The sequence below is a fragment of the Mesoplodon densirostris genome, chromosome 13 (genome assembly GCF_025265405.1).
Source record: "Mesoplodon densirostris isolate mMesDen1 chromosome 13, mMesDen1 primary haplotype, whole genome shotgun sequence".
NCBI lineage: Eukaryota > Metazoa > Chordata > Mammalia > Artiodactyla > Ziphiidae > Mesoplodon > Mesoplodon densirostris.
This window is the reverse complement of record NC_082673.1, coordinates 56457901-56478452: the sequence shown is the minus strand read 5'-3', so window position 1 is coordinate 56478452 and position 20552 is coordinate 56457901. Positions and strand designations below refer to the sequence as shown.

The 20552-nt window shown below is 36.8% G+C and overlaps 1 protein-coding gene across 2 annotated transcripts in view; it reads left to right on the top strand.

Annotated features, from left to right (window-relative positions):
• STK3 (serine/threonine kinase 3) overlaps positions 1 to 20552 on the top strand; it is a 310727-nt gene that overhangs the window by 184618 nt on the left and 105557 nt on the right. For both annotated transcript variants that reach the window (XM_060115637.1, XM_060115638.1), the window contains exon 8: positions 9649 to 9774. In XM_060115637.1, coding sequence (XP_059971620.1) covers positions 9649 to 9774 — 126 coding nt within the window. The remainder of the gene's footprint in view (positions 1 to 9648; positions 9775 to 20552) is intronic.

Genomic DNA, 20552 nt, shown 5'->3' with positions numbered 1-20552 from the left:
GCAAATAGAAATAATTTAATACTTTTAATAAGTATTTGTGAGTCTTTACTTTCCCAGCAGAACTGGCTTAGACCTCTAAGCTATGATAAGTGTACATGTTAACAAAGCTTGATATTTGGAAAATAATTCTTTTTGTTAAGTGACAAAAGGATTAAAAACATAGTTATAAAAAGTGATTTTTCCAAGGTACTTTTTTTTTTTTTTTTAAGATGTTGGGGGTAGGAGTTTATTAATTAATTAATTTATTTTTGCTGTGTTGTGTCTTCGTTTCTGTGCGAGGGCTTTCTCCATTTGTGGCAAGCGGGGGCCACTCTTCATCACGGTGCGCGGGCCTCTCACTATGGCGGCCTCTCTTGTTGCAGAGCACAGGCTCCAGATGCGCAGGCTCAGTAGTTGTGGCTCACGGGCCTAGTTGCTCCGTGGCATGTGGGATCCTCCCAGACCAGGGCTCGAACCCGTGTCCCCTGCATTAGCAGGCAGACTCTCAACCACTGCACCACCAGGGAAGCCCCAAGGTACTGTTTTTAAAAAAGGAATTGTTGAGGGATATAAGAAGCAGGCTCTTAAATGTAAGGTTTATTGTTACGAAAATTTAACTTAATCTCTGTGGAACGCGATTTAGCAATATCTGTCTAGAATAAAACACCATATATTCTTTGACCCAGCAATTACTTTTCTAGAAATTTACTCTACAGAGAAATTTAACCATGTGTGAAATAACATATGTGTAAAAGTCTTCATAAAACAATGTAATGGCAAAAGATTGGAAACAGCATAAATATAAACAAGCAATTTGAGGTCCATCGAGGGGAGTGATTGGCAAAATACACACGTCTACACACACATATATGTATATATACATATGTCAATGCTTATCGTGGAGTAGCTCTAAAAAAATAAGCAAGAAACTGCCTCCAGAGAAGGTAACTATATGGCTGACGAGAGTGGGATGGAGACTTACTTTTTGCTGAAGGCTCTCTTTGAGCCTTTTGGGTTTTGTGTTATGTGCAAATATTACCTTAAAGAAGTTAGTTAGTTGATACATTTATTTTGAAATATTGTCCGCACTTCAAAGGAATTTTAAGCACATAAATCCAGGACGTATTGCTTTTGTTATTGTATTGACTGTCTAAATCATTCAACCCTAAAGAAGTCAAGAAAGAAGCAGGGAGGGGAAATAACAGAAAAAGTGGGACAAATAGTACAAAATCTGATGATGAAAATAAATCCAAATGTATCTGATGACTGGTTTTTGGATAATTTAACCAATATTTCTTTCTAGTCTTTCTTCCATAATCTTTTCTAACCTTTTTAAAGAAATTCTGTGTTTAACCTAGAGTTTTTAGGGTGGAAAAGCATTTAAGAACTATTCTAGTAAAATTTCCTAATTTTGTTTATGAGAGTACTGAAGCCCAGAAAGGTTCAGTGATTCACTGAAGGTCACACGGTGATTAAGGGATTCTTCTAGGTTTATCCCACTTGTCCTCCAGCCCCACTTGTCACCCTTTCTCCATTCTGCTTTTTACCCAGGAAGTTGACCTGTATGGACTACATTAGCAAGCTCTGTTACCCTCTGGCTTCTAGTTGGGTTTGGCCCAAGTATTTTTCTTTATCATAAGGGCAAACAATGCAACTGGTTTTGTATAGTACTTATGAGCCAATAATTGTTTTCTTGATTTTTAAAAACTTTTTCTGTTGTGCTGTTGTTGACCGTGGAGGCCCTCTGTTATAGTGTGGTATCCTCCTCTGGCCTCTTAATTGACCTCTTGCTTGACCTCCCCTTTTTTTCCCTTTATAAATACTGAAATAATAGACTTGTAGTTCCTTATACAAATCATGCTTTTTCAATCCTCTATACCTTTTCTCATGGTGTTTCTCCCACCCCCCCACTTGCTAGTTTAAAGACTGCCTTTACCAACAGGCTCCTTTTTACTCATTGTCTCACTGTTTCTAATTCAAATTAGGTACTCCTCCAGAAAGCCTTGCCTTCATCTTTGTTCAGGCCAGTTGTTCCTCTGTGTTCCCATAAGCACCCTGTGCATATCATTTACCATGTTAGAATGAAATAACTTGTTTCTGTGTCTTTGTCCTAGATTGTAACTAATTCAGGGTCAGGGGCTATGCCTTTTGGGAGGGGATTACTTTTGCACTCCTGGTACCTACTGCTTAATACATGTGTATTGAATTCAATATGTGTTTATTTAAGATAACAAACTTCTGATTTTAAAAGCTTTTTAGATAGGATTATTATCTGTTGTCTCATTAGTGTCTCATTAGATGCCTTAGAGTTTTATTTTGCTGGATGTCTGGAAGCCATTCTGGCTCTTAAAGGACTTTCACATGTGTCTTATCTAAGTTAAATTATATTTTAACTTTAAGAATACAGTCTTATTACCAAGTTTTAATGGACATTTGTCTATAATCTACATGTATAGATTTTACTGTATTGATTTCTAGACTTTGATAAACAGTTTCTAAAGAGGAATTCATGCTGAATTTTTTTATAGTGGTTTATTTTCTGACATAAGATAGATAATTGTGTAAGTTTAAAAGAATTGTAGACTGAGACTGAAAGGATCCTTTGAGATTATTGAGTTGAACTCTTAGTAGTTTTTAAAAGATGAGGATATTGAATCCCCAGGGACAAGGTTCAAGTTCAGCCTAGTGCCACTAGAGCTCCTGATCTGGTGGGTAGCCTAAAACCTGAAAGTCAGCTCTTGCCCTAGTCTGGCCTTCTAGTAGCATGAGATCTGCCATTATTCGAATTAACCCATGGGCTTTGCTGGAACAGGTGGTGTCATGGGTCACTCTGTGAACTCCCATGGCATGTGACTTATTCTTCATTTTACTAGATCAAGTGAGGAGTAGAAACTTTATCTATCTCGCTGTCCTTCCCAGTTATCTTTAATACTTCCTCTTCATAATTGAGATCCATATCAAAGTGTTATAATATTTGTTTTAACCTTTAAATCATGGGTCCCCAACCCCCAGGCCACAGACCAGTACCTGTCCATGGCCTGTTAGGAACCGGGCCACACAGCAGGAGGTGAGCAGGGGGCGAGCGAGCGAAGCTTCATCTGCCGCTCCCCATTGCTCCCCATTGCTCCCCATCTCTCCCCATCTCTCCCCATCGCTCACATTACCGCCTGAGCCATCCCCGCCGCCCATGGAAAAATTGTCTTCCATGAAACCGGTCCCTGGTGCCAAAAAGGTTGGGGACTGCTGCTTTAAACGATCGAGAAAACTCGAGAGAATAAGGGAAATCTATTACATTGTGTTTAACCCATTTTTGCTCTTTCCAGTGTTCTTTCTCCTAATGTTCCAAAGTTCCTTCTTTTGTTACTTTCTTTTTGTTTTAGCCATTCATTTAGGGTAGGTCTGTGGTAACAAATTCTCTTAGTTTTCCTTCATCTGAGAATGTCTTATTTCCTCTTCATTCCTGAAGGATATTTTCACCGGCTATAGAATTATTCGTTGACAGTTCTTTCAGTACTTGGAAACTGTTGTGCCACTGTCTTCTGACGTCCATGGTTTCTTATGAGAAATCTACAGCCATTTGAATTGTTTTACCCCTTGATCATTTCAAGATGAAATGATCTTTGTCTTTATTTTCAGAAGTTTAATTATGCTGTGTCTTGGTATGGCTTTCTTTGGGTTTATAGTTTAGTTTAGAATTTGTTCAGCTTCTTGAATCTGTGGGTTTATATCTCTTGCCAATTTTGGGAAGTTTCCAGTCATTATTTTTTCAAACACTTTTCAGCTCTACCCTCTTCTGTCTTTCTAGGACTCCACTGACACAAATGTTAGATTTTTTTAGTCCCACAGATTCCTGAGGTTCTGTTCATTTATCTTCCAGTTTAGTTTCTCTCTGTTGTTCATATTGTGTAATTTCTACTGTTCCATATTTTGATTCACTGAATCTCCCCTCTGTCCTCATTCTGCTGTTGAGCCAGCCCAACCATCAGGTTTTTATTTTTGTTATATATTTTAGTTCTAAATTTTTCATTTGTTTCTTTTTTATATCTTCTAATTCTTTGCTGAGACTTTCTAATTTTTCATGTGTTTACAAGCATGTTTGTAATTGCTAATTGAGGATTTTTATGATGACTATTTTAAAATCCTTGCTGGATAATTCTGATATCCATGTCATCTTGATGTTGGTATCTATTGATTGTATTTTCCCATTTAAGTTGAGATTTTCCTGCTTCTCCTTATGATGAGTGATGATTTTCATTTGAAACCTGGGCATTTTGGGTAGTATGAGACTCTGGACCTTATTTAAATTTTCTATAATAAGTGGAGTCCTCTGACACGGCTTCAGTGGGGTAGAGGGGCACCACCTCCTTTCTGGCAGGTAGCATTAGAAGTCCAGGTCCCCAGCTTGGTCTCCTTTGACATGTAGGGTGGGGGAGGGGTTCCCTATTACCACTGTACAGGGGTTAGAACTCAGGTTCCCTCAGTGGCCTCTTCTGGCACTGCAGGGCCTCAGTATAGCTGGGTGGTAATGAAAGTTCTGATTCTCCACTAGGCCTCCTCTGATCCCACTCTAGCAGACAGGGAGGTGGGGTTTCTGTATTACTGCCTGGTAGCAGTATAAGTCCAGGCTTTCTTGTGATCTCCACCGACACTCCCCACTGGGGGTGGGGAGCGCTTTTTATACTGCCTGATGTAGATGAATGCCCTAGCTTAACATTTGGTTTTCTCTGATACCACTGCAGTGAAAGGATTGGACAGCCTCCAGAAGGTAGAAGTCTAGGTTCCCCACCCAGCCTTTGCTGGTTGGGGTGGGGCATGTGCTTTCTCTCTGGTGTTTGGGTGGAGTAGAATGGTGATTGTCTAAAAGAGAAGGTGGCATACTGGCTAGCTGTCCCTTTCCTGATCCTTTGGCTCAAGAGAGTAGGCTTTTGTAGGAGCTTTTTTAGTTTGTGTCCATTGGTGTTTCTGGGTTGCTGGCTTCTCCAATAACCAGTCTGGGATAAATGAGGTAAAAAAAAAGCCCATGGACTCACAGCTGTGTCTTTCCTTTAGTCCTCTGGTCCCTAGTTAATCTGCCACCTTTCAGTGTCTTCCTGTGTTTGTTTTATTGTCCAGGGTTTTAGCTAAACTTTAATGGAGAGGTATAGGGGAAAGTATTACTGCTCAATCTGTCGACAAGCAGAAGTCTGTTCTTCAGTTCACTTTAAACTCTTTGTTTTCTCAGCTTTTATGAAGAAATAATTTATTTGAATTCTTTCAGTTCAGAAATTGATCATTCAGAACATGAACAAAATTTAAGAAGAAATGGTTCAAATTTTAAAAGAATAAATCTTCAAACAGTCTTACTTTTTAAAGTACATGACCAAGAATGTGATAGGTTGATTTTGGGTATTCTTTGTCTTATCATTAGTTCAGGTGGTTTAAGAATTCTTGCCCTTTTTTAGTTTATATGTTAGTTTACTCTTTTTTTTTTTTTTTTTTTGTCCACGCCACTCAGCTTGTGGGGTCTTAGTTCCCCGACCAGGGATCAAGCCTGAGCCCCTGCAGTGAAAGCTCCAAGTCCTAACCACTGGACCACCAGGGAAATCCTAGATACATTTAGAAATAGTGAAACTGTGTTGCCTTTTGGAATTTGGTGTGTTTACCTTTTTTTAAAATTGATACTCTTTTTAAAACTCTTCATATAATTACCTTCTTGTCTGACATAGATGTTAAATTTTTAGTTCATTTATGGTATTTTCCCTTTGTTTTATGACACTGGATTGAATAAATAGTCTCCTGTATTGCCCTCTAGTTCTTTTATATTTCCATTTTCTTTTGACTTTTAACTTCTTAATCTATCTAGCATTTATTTTGATATTTCTGTGGTAAAGATCTAGGCTAATTCTACCCACCCCACCCCGCCAAAAGAAAAAAGAAACAGCAGGCAATAAGTATTTTTTCCTCACTGATTGGAATTGCTTATTTGCAATAATATGCCAGCTTATTTCGTATGTTATATTCTATTTCCAGTCATTATATTCTGTTTTGTTGTTCTTTCCATTCATATGCTGGTACCACATGCTTCTCTAGGCATTTAACAAAAAGATGTAACTTCTGTTTATTGATTTTTCTGCTAACTCAGTCTGATTATATTATGCACATCACTTTATTCTTTACTTTTTACCTGTTTTACTTCTCAGTGACTGAAAAGGAATATTAATACCTCCTGTTCTTATTTATTTAGATCAACTTCTTATGTCTCTATTTTTGTTACACATAATGCTATACTAATATATCAAGTTTATAACTATAATATCTTTCTTTGTATTATGTCCCTTATTAATATTATATGACTCCTCCTTCATTCACTATTTTTTCCCTTCAATTCTGCTTTTTTTGATGTTAGTCTTGATATTATTTTATGTTTGACTAATATTTCATTGCCTATCCTTGACTTTTAACCCAAGTTCCTTTTAGTATGCCCCTGCAGAAATATAATTTGGATTTATTTTATTAAGTGTATCTCATATAGAAAGCATGTAGCTGAATTTATCTTATGAGCTAAGTGTCTTTTAGTACTTAACTAAAATACTGCTTAATAAATGGAAATTCAACCCACTTATTTACATTGGTTTATAGTAATAACATTCCAGTCACAGTTGCCATGTTTTTTTTTTTTTTGCCACCGCATTTTCTCTGTTTTTTGTTGTTCTGTTCTTTTTTTTTTTTTTTTTTTTTTTTTTGCGGTACGCGGGCCTCTCACTGTCGTGGCCTCTCCCATTGCGGAGCACAGGCTCCGGACGTGCAGGCACAGCGGCCATGGCTCAAGGGCCCAGCCGCTCTGCGGCATGTGGGATCTTCCCGGACTGGGGCATGAACCCGTGTCCCCTGCATTGGCAGGCGGACTCCCAACCACTGTGCCACCAGGGAAGCCCTGTTCTGTTCTTTTTTATGTTGCTTTGCACTTTAAAATTTTACTACCAGCTACTTTTAAAAAGCCTTTAAAAATATTCTTTAAAAATCTGACAGTGTGTCTGATAAAACTTCTCTTTTGATTATCAAGAATGCTCTAATAGAATGGCCTTGTTCTCCAAGTTCCCTTTTAACTTTATTAGCCAGTTCCTCTTTGTTGGTCAGAACCATGCCTGTAGCAGTTATGTAGGGAAAACATGAGTACAAATGAAGTAAGACATACTGAGATTTCGAGATTAGGAATGTTAAGCTCTATAGACTAATGGTAGCATAACACTGTTTAGTCAGTTCACAATGAGCTGCATGAAAGTAAGTTTGCAGTAGACTGGATGTGTACTTTGGCATTTAGCTGCTGCATAGCACAGGGCGATCAGCTCAGTGCTTTGTGATGACCTAGAGGGGTGGGATAGGGAGAGTGGGAGGGGGCCTCAAGAGGGAAGGGATATGGGGATATATGTATATATATAGCTGATTCACTTTGTTATACAGCAGCAACTAACACAACAATGTAAAGCAGTTATACTTCAATAAAGATATATTTTAAAAAACCCAAAAAACTGTGGCTTGGAGGATTGGCTCATAATTTTTCCTGAGAAGATAAAGTATAATACAATTTGAGATTTCTGTTCCTTAGTAAAGAGATACAGTTCTACTGGTTCCCAGTTTTTGCTGTGTTGGTCTTCCTTCACTTCTGTTAATACATAGTCACGAAATCCTTCTTAAGAGTTCTTCCATCAGATTCAGTATTTCCTCTTGAATGTGGCAGCTATTTTTTTAATCCAGGTTCTTAATAATTTGCACCTGTATTGCAGTTTCACCCCATCTTATTTCATTTCTAACCTCTACTGCAAGATTACATTGTCACAGACATTCTTTTCCTTACACCATTCTCTTGTTTATGTACTTAAAGGGACTGTCAAGCAAAATTCAAGTATCTCATTCTGAGTGTTTATCCCTCTTGTCCCACTGTTACCTGTATCTAAACTCACAGGACAACATTTCTCTAAGCAGTGTTTCTGTTTTGTCTAGACAGCTCTTCCTATGGTATTCTAACATACATCCCCTATCTTTGTGTTTGTTCATATTGTGCCTAGTTTTTCTTCTCCCTAAAATGGTCTGATTCTTCTCTATGAGGCATCTGAGATTACGTCACCTCTTCTTTTACTTTTACATCTCTTAATCATATAGACTGTGCTAAATCATCACTAATGTAACTTGTATGTCACATTGTAATTTTTTTTTATGTGTTTGTCTTTTGTTCCTTATTCCAGATAATAAGTTCCTTAAGGGCAAAGAACATATCTTCAATTAGTATTAATTTTTGTGACCTTTTAACCATTGTTTCTCAGAATTTTTCACAGTAGGACTGGGATTTCTTCCTTCTTGCTCTCCACCATCCTTTAGGGCACTGTCTTTGTCTGTTTCCCAGCGTAGCAGAAAGAGAAGAAATCACAGAAGAGTGCACAGTCTCAGTGTTTTAAGGCCCAGATCAGGGAGTGGAACACAACGCAGGCACTCACACTTCATTGGTGAGAACTTAATTACAACCAACTGAAAGGGAGTCTGAGAAATGTAGGATGTAGCTGGGTAGCCATAGGTCCAACCACAACTGTATTTTGGTAGGTGACTAGGACTCTCCACCACAGGTATGTTGATAGAACTTAATTTATCTGATGATCAGTTTATAACTGCTATAAAAGAATTTATTAGTTCTTTGTCATCGATGCTAGAATTTCTGTAATCAGGTAAAATTTTTACTCATAGTTTTCCCAAATGGTATGTTCACCATTTTAAAGCCTCTTCCAAATGTCTGTAATTTCTTCTTTAGCACTAGAATTTTTTTTATCTTTAAGAATATTTTTGTGTTGTATTGATCTTTATGAAAATAACTCAGATGGCTTTCACCTGACTCTATCTACTGACATATAACTGTGAAAATTACATTTTGAAGCTGTATTGCTGCTTCAAAATATGGTTATCTATTCCAAATTATACTTTTAACCATTCCCTCTACTTTCTCTCATGTTACTCCTCTGAATTAAAAAGTCATCAAACACCCAGGTATTTTCTGGTGGTTTCACTTCTGTTTATCAGAATTGTAGCAAACTCAGATGTTTTAGCTAGATCAGGGTGGTATAGAAGTGAAGCAGTACTTATTTTCTGAAAAATATTTTTCTCTTATTGCTATTTTCTACTTCTCCCTTGGAAATGATTACATTATTAAAGACATAATAAATAGAAAATATATAAAAGAAGTAAAATAAATAGTTACCCTCCTTTTGACTACTGATTCTGGCTGTCAGCTTGTTAAGATTAATTAAAATTTGTAACAATACCAAAATCATTTTATTTTTATATGTAATTTAATCACCAATCTTTAAAAAAAAATTTTTTTGTCTTTTTTACTACCTAATCTACCTAATCTGTACTTCCTTTGGACAATTATATCTCTAAGGGGAATATAGTTTTATTAACAGGATTACATTTTTGTGTGTGTGCTTTAATGGTTTTTTAAAAACTTGTAAACCTGAAAGTAAAATCTTTATTTCTAGAGCAGTTGAAATATTCTCTGTTCTTAACCTGTACATTTAATTCTGGATAAAGGACCAATCATTGACGCCTATGCTCCTGGTTCACATTTATGTGTTGTTTTAATGTTTTAAAGATGTAATTCAGAGAAACCATTTGAATTTATACCATTGAATTTTACTTTTCTAGCACCCTTTTATCAAGAATGCAAAACCTGTATCAATTTTAAGAGACCTGATCACAGAAGCCATGGAGATCAAAGCTAAAAGACATGAAGAACAGCAGCGAGAATTGGAAGAGGAAGAAGAAAATTCGGTTCGTAATTCCCCTAAAAAAGTTGATCTTTTTCTTCTGAGTCATTCTCCTATAATTTTGGGTTTTTTCTTTAAATATATCATTAACACTTTCTGTTTTATTGTACAAGTGAAGTATGTTTGTCCATTAAATCTCAAAATATATTTCATTTCATTAAATGATGTCTTCTGATGTCTTAAGAATTAGTGATTAATGGGAAATGTAAGGTTAATATAATAGGCTTATACAGCATCTGGTATCTAGTTGACACTGAGGCTGTGTTTGTTGAATAAATATTATCTTGGATTTGGTCAATTTTATGTCATATTTTCTGGAACTTACTTTTAACTGGTCATCAGTTATGCTGTAGATAGAGTACCACAGTAGAAGATGGGTTACTAGAGAAAGCAGGAGGGACATAAAAGGACCAGCTTATTACATTTACGTTCTATTAGTGCATCAGTGCATTTTAATGAAGTAAAAAATTTTATCTATATATCACATTTTATAGTGTCTAATGTTTTTATGCTTCACTGATGATTTTTTCCTTGTTTCAAATTATAATTTTTTTTCTGGTTAAGGATATAGAGATGAATACCTCTTGGTATTCAGTTAGTCATTAAATCTGAAAACACAGATATTTTATTTTTATACTGATTGGAAATGTCTTTGATAACATCATCTATATTTTCCCATAGACGTTTTTTTTTTTAATCTTACAGTTTTTGTATACAAATCCTATTATTTTGCTAATTCAAATTTACTTTCAGTTTCAGAGACTGTTTATCTAATTGGTATTTCTTTTGAAATTCTTTCACCCTTTTCACCAAGTATTTTTTTAAATATTTATTTATTTGGCTGCACTGGGTCTCAGTTGCGGCACACAGGATTTTGTTGCCGTGTGCAGGATCTTCGTTGCGGCATGCGGGATCTTTAGTTGCGGCATGCGAACTCTTAGTTGTGGCATGTGGGATCTAGTTCCCTGACCAGGGATTGAACCCAGGGCCCCTGCGTTGGGAGCGTGGCCACTGGACCACCAGGGAAGTCCCTCACCAGTTAATTAAACCTTGTGTCATATGGTAGCCCAGGACAAGGAGAAGTGCGCTTCTTTTCAGAGCTGATTTATAATCATTTTCTTTAGATATTTGGCTAAATCAGTTACTCATTTGGCAGTGACTGTGGATTGCCTGGTGAGACAGATGCTTTAAGCTTATATTCTAGATATAAATTGTTTGCCAGTGAATTCACCATTCAGAATTTTAAACAGACCTTGCTATAGTCATCTCAGTTACTTTCTGCCACTTTGGTGATCTCTTTCTTCACTATTTTCCTCTCTTTCACTATTTTCCTCTCCTTTACTGAGCTCCAGTCACACTGATCTTCTTTCACATTTTTACCTACTTTTTTTTTTTTTTTTGCGGTACGTGGACTTCTCACTGTTGTGGCCTCTCCCGTTGCGGAGCACAGGCTCTGGACGCGCACGCTCAGCGGCCATGGCTCACGGGCCCAGCCCCTCCGCGGCATGTGGGATCTTCCCGGACCGGGGCACGAACCCATGTCCCCTGCATTGGCAGGCGGACTCTCAACCACTGCGCCACCAGGGAAGCCCTTCTTTCACATTTTTTATTATTTTAACATGCCAATGACCTTTCCTTATGCAGGGCCTTTGCATGTGCCATTCCCACTGCTTGAAACACTCTTCTTAGAACTCTTTGAATGAGTAGGTTCTCGTCTTTCACGCCTCAGCTTTAAATATCATATACTGCTAAAACTTAGCAGTTTAAAACAGCATACATTTATTATTTCATAGTATCTGTAGATCAGTATTTCAGGAGTGGCTTAGTTGGATGATTTTGGCTCAGAGTCTCTTCTGAGGTTGAGGTTTAAGTGTTGGTCAGAGCTGCAGTCATCTGAAGGCTTGACAAGGACTGCAGTTCCCAGGTAGCTCACTCATATGGCTGTTGGCAGGCTGTCTCAGCTCCTTGCCTTGTGGGACTCTCCATAGGACTATTTGAGAGTCTTCACAGTCTGGCAACTGGCTTTTCTTGGAGTGAGTGAGCCAAGAGCGAGAACAAAGAGGACATCTCAGTGCCTTTTATGACATCAGGAGATGCACACTGTAAATTCTGCCACATTCTATTTGTTAAAAGTAGCTACTGGTCATAGAAAATGGTGGAGTAGGGAAATCTAAGAATCAGTGGCTCCACAGAAGCAACCATTAAGTTGGCAGAAACTGACAAGTCAAGCTTTTCAGAACACTGGAATCTAATAAAAAACTTATAGCAACCAGGGGAGTGCTTAATGAAGAAGCTTAAGAATGTTAAGTTTTGGTAAGAAAGTGTTGTGGCATTTTTGCTTTACATGCCTGCCATCCCCAATTTTTTAGCTCAGTGGCAGCCATGGGAACAGAGGTGGAGGTTAGGGGCAGGGGAGAGGAGTAAGAACCTTACTTTCAAAAAGTTGTGCTTTTGCATTTTGAGCTACCTGGCAGTTCCCTGTGGGGCTGGCACAGAGGCTTGCCTTTGTTTTGATCACCTTAAGGTGCAGCAACTTCCTAGATGGTGTCTGTCCAAAACATCTAAATCTTCTAGAGTTAGTAAACAAGTTTAGCAAAGTTGCAGGGTACAAGATCAACATACAAAAATCCATTATGTTTTTATGCACCAGCAATGAATGACACAAAAAGGAATTTAAGAAAACAGTTCCATTTACAATAGCATCCAAGAGAATGGAATACCTAAGAATAAATTTAGCCAAGGAGGTGAAAGAATTGTACAGTGAAAAATACAACACATTGCTGAAAGAAATGAAAGAATACCTAAATCAGTGGAAAGACATTCCATGTTCATTGATTGGAAGACTTAATATTGTTTAAATGGCAGTACTCCCCAAAGTGACTCACATATTCATCCAATCCCTATGGTCTTTTTTTGCAAAAAGGAAAAGCCAATCTTCAAATGTGTATGGAGGAAGGGGCCCCAACAATATTGGAAAAGAACAAAGTTGGAGGATTCACTTCCCAATTTTGGAATGTAATACAAAGCTACAGTAATTAAGTCAATGTGGTTCTGGCATGAGGATTGACATATAAATCAATGGAATAGAATTGAGAGTCCAGAAATACACCCATACATCTATGACCAATTAATTTTCAATGAAAGTGTGGAGACCATTCAATGGAAAAAGAGTGGTCTTTTTAATGGATGGTGTTGAGACAGCTGGTTAGCCACATGTTAAAAGAGTGAGGTTGGACCCTTACCTCTTATCATATACAATGACCTTTTAATATAATGTCTAATTGGATGAATCAGTGACCAAATCAGTGACCAAGAGCTAAAAGTTTATCACTTTTCATGCTGTTACTAACACTCTCTTGAGTGCTTCCAGCTTCTGCCCACTGCCCCGTTCCAAAGCCATCCCAATGTTTCAGGTATGTGTTACATAGTCTAGTGCACATTCAAGGTGTGGGGAATTAGGTTCTACCTTTTGAAGGGAAGACTGTCAAAATATTGTGGACAGATTTAAAAATCACATCAGGTTTTTATGATTTCTTAGTTTTCAAATAAGCATTTATACTCTCTGGAACCAAGCTAGTGTTTCTGGATGAAACTATTATGTTGTTTTTTGTTGTTTTAATTGAAATTATAAGAAAAAATTGTCTTGACAGAGTCACACACTTTGAGCAGTATTCACACTCTTTGCTTTAGATTATGTTCTCAGGCAGTAGTTTCTATCTTGAGGTCATTTTGTCATTTGTGCTCTGAATATAAATAAATATGCATATGCACAGACACATGGCAATTTATAAGAACGAGATATGCAGAGTGGATCTGAAGCCCTCCTACAGTAAGAGTATGTTTCTACATTTGCCATTCGTTTTTATCAAATTTTTAAATCAGTAGTCATGTTCTCTCAGAAACTTTTATTCACATTGAAGGCTGAAAATCTTACATAGAGTTTGTCTTCATACTGTTCATTCCTTTGGTATTCTCTTGCAAATTGACTTAAAATTGGATTACATATACAGTTTTAAAGTAAAACAGTCAAATTCTCATAGCTACATGTCTCTTAATGTTCATGGCCAAATTGTCATTAAAGTGATACTCTATTTTTCATAAGAGTCAAACATTTTCATAAAATTTGCATTTATTTCTGATCAAGTCAGTACAAAGTTGGACATAGTTTGTCTATATAAACTGTAGGCATACAGGACTTTTTCTTGTTCTCATTCAGATTATACTAATATATCTGTAGCGTTCAAGGTGTGAGCATGCATTCTGGTAATTTATTAATTATACAATAAATAATATATTCCTATGTAGTTCTTCTTTAATTTCTTTTTTATTTTTTTATTTTTTTTTGGCTGCGTTGGGTCTTTGTTGCTGTGCACGGGCTTTCTCTAGTTGCAGAGCACAGGCTCTAGGCACACAGGCTTCAGTAGTTGTGGCACACGGGCTCAGTAGTTGTGGCACACAGGCTCTAGAGCATAGGCTCGGTAGTTGTGGTGCACGGGCTTAGTTGCTCCACGGCATGTGAGATCTTCCTGGACCAGGGATCGAACCCGTGTCCCCTGCATTGGCAGGAGGATTCTTAACCACTGTGCCACCAGGGAAATCCCCCCTATGTAGCTCTTAAACTCTAATTCATCATTGATTTTTAAAAGATTAGTTTTAAGTTATCTGGTATGGCTTATTAAAATATTATACAGGCACTTATGTTTAAATATTTACACAGTACAAGTTAATGCTTGCTGATTTTAAATAAAATAACAAGGCAAACACTCCATACCTGGTACACTGAATGATTACTTAAAAGTGTAATGGATGGTGTTAATAAATTGAATTTATAAGATAAGGCATAGAATGCACTATTGACAAGTGGTCATTTTTAAAGTAGATTAGAAGATTGATAAGAGTTTGCAAGAACTGCTTTGTACTGGAGCTCAGTTGTTTCCCATGTCAATCACAATGTTAAGTAAAATGCAAGGAGCTGAAAGATGTGGGAGAATGTTAAAGTAAATAAAATGTTGAGCAAAAAGTGGGATACTTCTTGATGTTAGGCTTGCTTGAGAGCTTTTCACTTTTTTTTGAGAGCTTTTCACTTTTATGCATGTAATAGACCTTTTATTTTCACTTTCAAAGGTGTCATTTTATTTCATATTAATTTAGTAATGATTCAAAGAAAAAGGTTTTGTCTACTAACTGGCTTTAGACCATGTTTTAGAGCTTCTTTCTTTGGAAAAGAAATGAGGACTTTCTGGTGATTGCTTTTCTGAACTTTTCTGGTCTGAACTCTAAACTTGTCAGGCTACTGTCCTTAATGTCAGGGATAGCATATCCCCTCCAATTGTGATTCACTGAAACAGTAATTCTTAGCATGGGTGTCGGGAGAAATGCCAGGGTGCTTGGGAAAATCTACATCCCTACAGATGGTGAGATAGCCTCCAGGTGAGTAGTCTCAGAATCTTCCATCTTCCCCCTACCCCTGTTTAATAAAGGAACTTCAAATCAATCTCTCTCTTGAGAATCTTTTAAACTGATAAATAATAGAACAGCATTAGAATCAGCCCAAGTCAGTCCAGAAGCTTCTAATGTATCTAATTGGTTAAATTTGGGGGGTGGGGAGGGTAGAATTTATCTAAGAGCAGGACAGCCTGCTTGGACTAAAATCCTGATTCTGTTCCCAAATAACTGTCATTGGCCAAGTTACTTAAACCTCTCTGCTTCAATTTCACTATCTGTAAAAAGGGGCTAGTGATAGATCATACTTCATGGAGTTGTCATGGGGATGTAATAAAATATATATATATCTTCACACTTAGAACACTTTATCACACATAATATGCTTGATAAAGTTTAGCTTCATTTTTATTAGTGCTACTACTTACATCACCACTACTGCTATTATTTTAACATTTTGTCTGGGTGTTTTGTTTTTATTATTATTTTGTTTGTTTAGTTTTTGGTTTCTTTGATGATAACTGTTGCTGCTTCTGGTTTTGCTACTCTGAGGGCCACCAAAATAACATCACTTACCAGACTTGAACCAGTATTTTGAAAATGTCTTTTTAAGTGTTTTAAAACAAATTTTAAATGGTCAAATGTGTTTGGAAGAACTGGTAGAGATTTTTATAAACTCCTTTAAGCTTAAAACCAGTAAAGATAATTTTAAAATTTATTCTCATTCCTTTACTTCTTAAAAAGTAAATTAGATCTAGTAAGGAACATTTATATTTGAGATAACATTATTGATCACAAACTGAAATTCTTTAAAAGAACTGACTACTTGTTATCTCTCATTCTCCCCATATAATTAAAACAGAATTCTAAAAAAAATCCCTCTCAGTGTTTAGATAGCTATGAGTATGTAATCAGCATAATATATTATGATTACATCTTTTTTATGTTTGTGATTTCTGGAATGAGTAGTTGTCACGGGTTTTGTTACTGTTGTTTGTTGCTGTTAATTTTTCTGTGTACCTATCACGAATTTGTTCTGAAACGCCACATTCCCAGACTCTCTGCAGAGGCTGTAAAGGCCTCTGTGTATGGTCAAACACAAATAATTTTTTAGTGTCATACTTTTTTTTGACTCATTCTTTCGCTAGCCCTCTATCTTCCTGTAATCTGAACGCTGACTTTCTAGAGTCTTGAACAGCTCTTCTCCTAAGACACCACCCCCCACCCCCGCTTCAGCATCATCCTGCAAATTGCCTTTCTTCTCTTCTCTGATGGATCCTATGGTTCCTGGATCTTGTCTTTCTTGTTTTGCTTCCTTACTTTGATGCACTTTATCTCCCAGGAGCTTCCAGACATTAGCAGGTTTTTTCACAACTTGTATATCTGACCATGTCTTTATTCTATCTTTACTGTTGATTGATTGAGTATAAAATTCTGGATTGAAAATAATGTTCCCTTAAAAATTTGAAGGCCTTGCTCTATTTCTTAACTCAGTAGTAAGGATGATGAGAAGCCGGATGACATTCAGATACCTAATCCTTTGAATGTTTTATAGAAGTTTTATAGATCTTCACTTTCTGTTATTTAAAACTTGCATGGAATGTGCCTTGGTGTAGATCTTTTTCCATTCATTGTGTGGAGTGCCTTTTGGCCCTTTCAATTTGGAAATGTCCCTTAATTTTGTGTTATTTTAGTTTTAAAATTTTTTATTGGAGTATAGTTGATTTACAAAATTGTGTTAGTTTCAGCTGTACAGCAAAGTGAATCAGTTATATATATACATATATCCACTCCTTTTTAGATTCTTTTCCCATATAGGTCATTACAGAGTATTGAGTAGAATTACCTGTGCTATACAGTAGGTCCTTATTAGTTATATTTTATATATAGCAGTGTGTATATGTCAATCCCAGTCTCCTAATTTATTCCTCCCTCCCCTTTCCCCCCGGTAACCATACGTTTGTTTTCTACATCTGTGACTCCATTTCTGTTGTGTAAATAAGTTCATTTGTACCATTTTTTTTTTAGATTCCACATATAAGCAATATCATATGATATTTGTCTTTCTGTATCTGACTTCACTCAGTATGACAATCTCTAGGTCCATCCATGTTGCTGCAAATGGCATTATTTCCTTCTTTTTTATGGCTAAGTAATATTCCAGTGTATATATGTACCACATCTTCTTTAGTCACTCCTCTGTGGATATTAAGGTTGCTTCCATGTCTTGGACATTAAGGTTGCTTCCATGTCTTGGCCATTGTAAATAGTGCTGCAATGAACATAGGGGTGCATGTATCTTTTCAAATTATGGTTTTCTCCAGATATATGCCCAGGAGTGGGATTGCTGGATCATATGGTAGTTCTGAATTTAGTTTTTTAATGAACCTCCATATTGTTCTCCATAGTAGCTGTACCAATTTACATTTCCACGAACAGAGTAGGGGGGTTTCCTTTTCTTCACACACTCTCCAGCATTTATTGTTCGTAGATTTTTTTTTTTTTTTTTGTAGTACACGGGCCTCTCACTGTTGTGGCCTCTCCCGTTGCGGAGCACAGGCTCCGGACGTGCAGGCTCAGCGGCCATGGCTCACGGGCCCAGCCGCTCTGCAGTATGTGGGATCTTCCCAGACCGGGGCACGAAACCATGTCCCCTGCATCGGCAGGCGGACTCTCAACCACTGCGCCACCAGGGAAGCCCTGTTTGTAGATTTTTTGATGTGTGAGGTGATACCTCACTGTCATTTTGATTTACACTTCTCTAATAGTGATGTTGAGCAACTTTTCATGTGCTTTTTAGCCATCTGTATGTCTTCTTTGGAGAAATGTCTATTTAGATCTTCTGCCTATTTTTTGATTTTTTTTTTATATTGAGCTGCATGAGTTGTGTATATATTTTGGAGATTAATCCCTTGTCAGTCACTTCATTTGCAAATATTTTCTCCCATTCTGTGGGTTGTCTTTTTGTTTTGTTTATGGTTTCCTTTGCTGTGCAAAAGTTTTAAAGTTTCATTAGGTCCCATTTGTTTATTTTTGTTTTTATATTCATTACTCTAAGAGGTGGATCAAAAAAGATATTGCTGCGATTTATGTCAGAGAATATTCTGCCTATGTTTTCCTCTAAGAGTTTTATAGTATCCCTTCTTACATTTAGGTCTTTAATCCATTCTGAGTTTATTTTTGTGTATGGTGTTAAGAAGTGTTCTAACTTCATTTTTTTTACATGTAGCTGTCCAGTTTTCCCAGCACACTTATTGAAGAGGCTGTCTTATCTCCATTGTATATTCTTGCCTCCTTTGTCAAAGATTAGGTGACCATAGGTGCGTGGGTTTATCTCTGGACTTTCTGTACTGTTCCACTAGTATACATTTCTGTTTTTGTGCCAGTGCCAAACTGTTTTGATTACTGTAGCTTTGTAGTATAGTCTAAGGGAGCCTGATTCCTCCAGCTCCGTTTTTCTTTCTCAAGATTGCTTTGGCTATTTGGGGTCTTTTGTGTCTCCATACAAATCGTAAAATTTTTTGTTCTAATTCTGTGAAAAATGCCATTGGTAATTTGATAGGTATTGCATTGAATCTGTAGATTGCTTGAGGTAGTATAAGATCTTCCAATCTAAGAACATGGTATATCTCTCCATCCTTTTGTGTTATCTATGATTTCTTTCATCAGCATCTTATAATTTTCTGAGACAGGTCTTTTGCCTCCTTAGTTAGGTTTATTCCTAGGTATTTTATTCTTTTTGTTGCAGTGGTAAATGGGAGTGTTTCCTTAATTTCTCTTTCAGATTTTCATCATTAGTGTATGGGAACGCAAGGGATTTCTGTGCATTAATTTTGTATCCTGCTACTTTACCAACTTCATTGATGAGCTCTAGTAGTTTTCTGGTAGCATCTTTAGGATTCTCTATGTATGGTGTCATGTCATCTGCAAACAGTGACAGTTTTACTACTTTTCTAATTTGGATTCCTTTTATTTCTTTTTCTTGTGTGATTCATGTGTCTAGAACTTCCAAAACTGTGTTGAATAAAAGTGGCAAGCGTGGACAACCTTGTCTTGTTCCTGATCTTAGAGGGAATGCATTCAGTTTTTCTCCATTGAGAATGATGTTACTTGTGGGTTTGTCATATATGGCCCTTATTATGTTGAGGTAGTTTCCCTCTATGCCCACTTTCTGCAGAGTTTTTAATTATAAATGGGAGTTGAATTTTGTCAAAAGCTTTTTCTGCATCTATTGAGATGATCATATGGTTTTTATTCTTCAGTTTGTTAATGTGGTGTATCGCATTGATTGCTTTGCGTATATTGAAGAATCCTTGCATCCATGGGATAAAACCCACTTGATCATGGTGTATGATCCTTTTAATGTGTTGTTGGGTTAGCTTTGCTAGTATTTTGTTGAGAATTTTTGCGTCTGTGTTCATCAGTGATATTGGCCTGTAGTTTTCTTTTTTGTGTGTGTGGTATCTTTGTCTGGTTTTGGTATCAGTGTGATGGTGGCCTCAGAACGAGCTTGGGAATGTTCCTTCCTCTGCAGTATTTTGGAAGAGTTTCAGAAGGATAGGTGTTAACTCTTCTCTAAATGTTTGATAGAATTCGCCTGTGAAGCTATCTGGTTGTGGACTTTTGTTAGTTGGGAGTTTTTAAATCACAGTTTCGATTTCATTACTTTGATTGGTCTGTTCATATTTTCTATTTCTTCCTGGTTCAGTCTTGGAGGGTTGAACCTTTCTAAGAATTAGCCCATTTTTTCTAGGTTGTCTGTGGCCTATTGTTGCTTGTAGTAGTTTCCTGTAAGCCTTTGTATTTCTTTGGTGTCAGCTGTAACTTCTCCTTTTTCATTTCTAATTTTATTGATTTGAGCCCTCTCCCTTTTTTTTTCCTGGTGAGTCTGGCTAAAGGTTTATCAATTTTGTTTATCTTTTCAGAGAACCAGCTTTTAGTTTTGATCTTTTCTGTTGTTTTCTTCATCACTATTTCATGTATTTTTGCTCTTTATGATTTCTTTCTTTCTACTAACTTTGGGTTTTGTTTGTTCTTCTTTCTCTGGTTGCTTTAGGTGTAAGGTTAGGTTGTTTATTTAAGAGTTTTCTTGTTTCAAGTTTTCTTGTAAGATCAATTCTGTGTAATTTTATATTTGCTATTTCTTAATAACTTCTCTTTTCTCTCTCTCCCTCACTTTCTGTCCCCCCCTTTCTCTCTCACCTCCCCCACCCATCTCTCTCTCTCACTCTCCTTTTATTTCCTTGTTAAACCTCTTAGATTTAACTTTCAATGATCATATCCTCTCTGTTTTTTTTTTTTTCTCTTCCTTTTTTTCTTTCTTGGAGGTCTCTCTAAGTT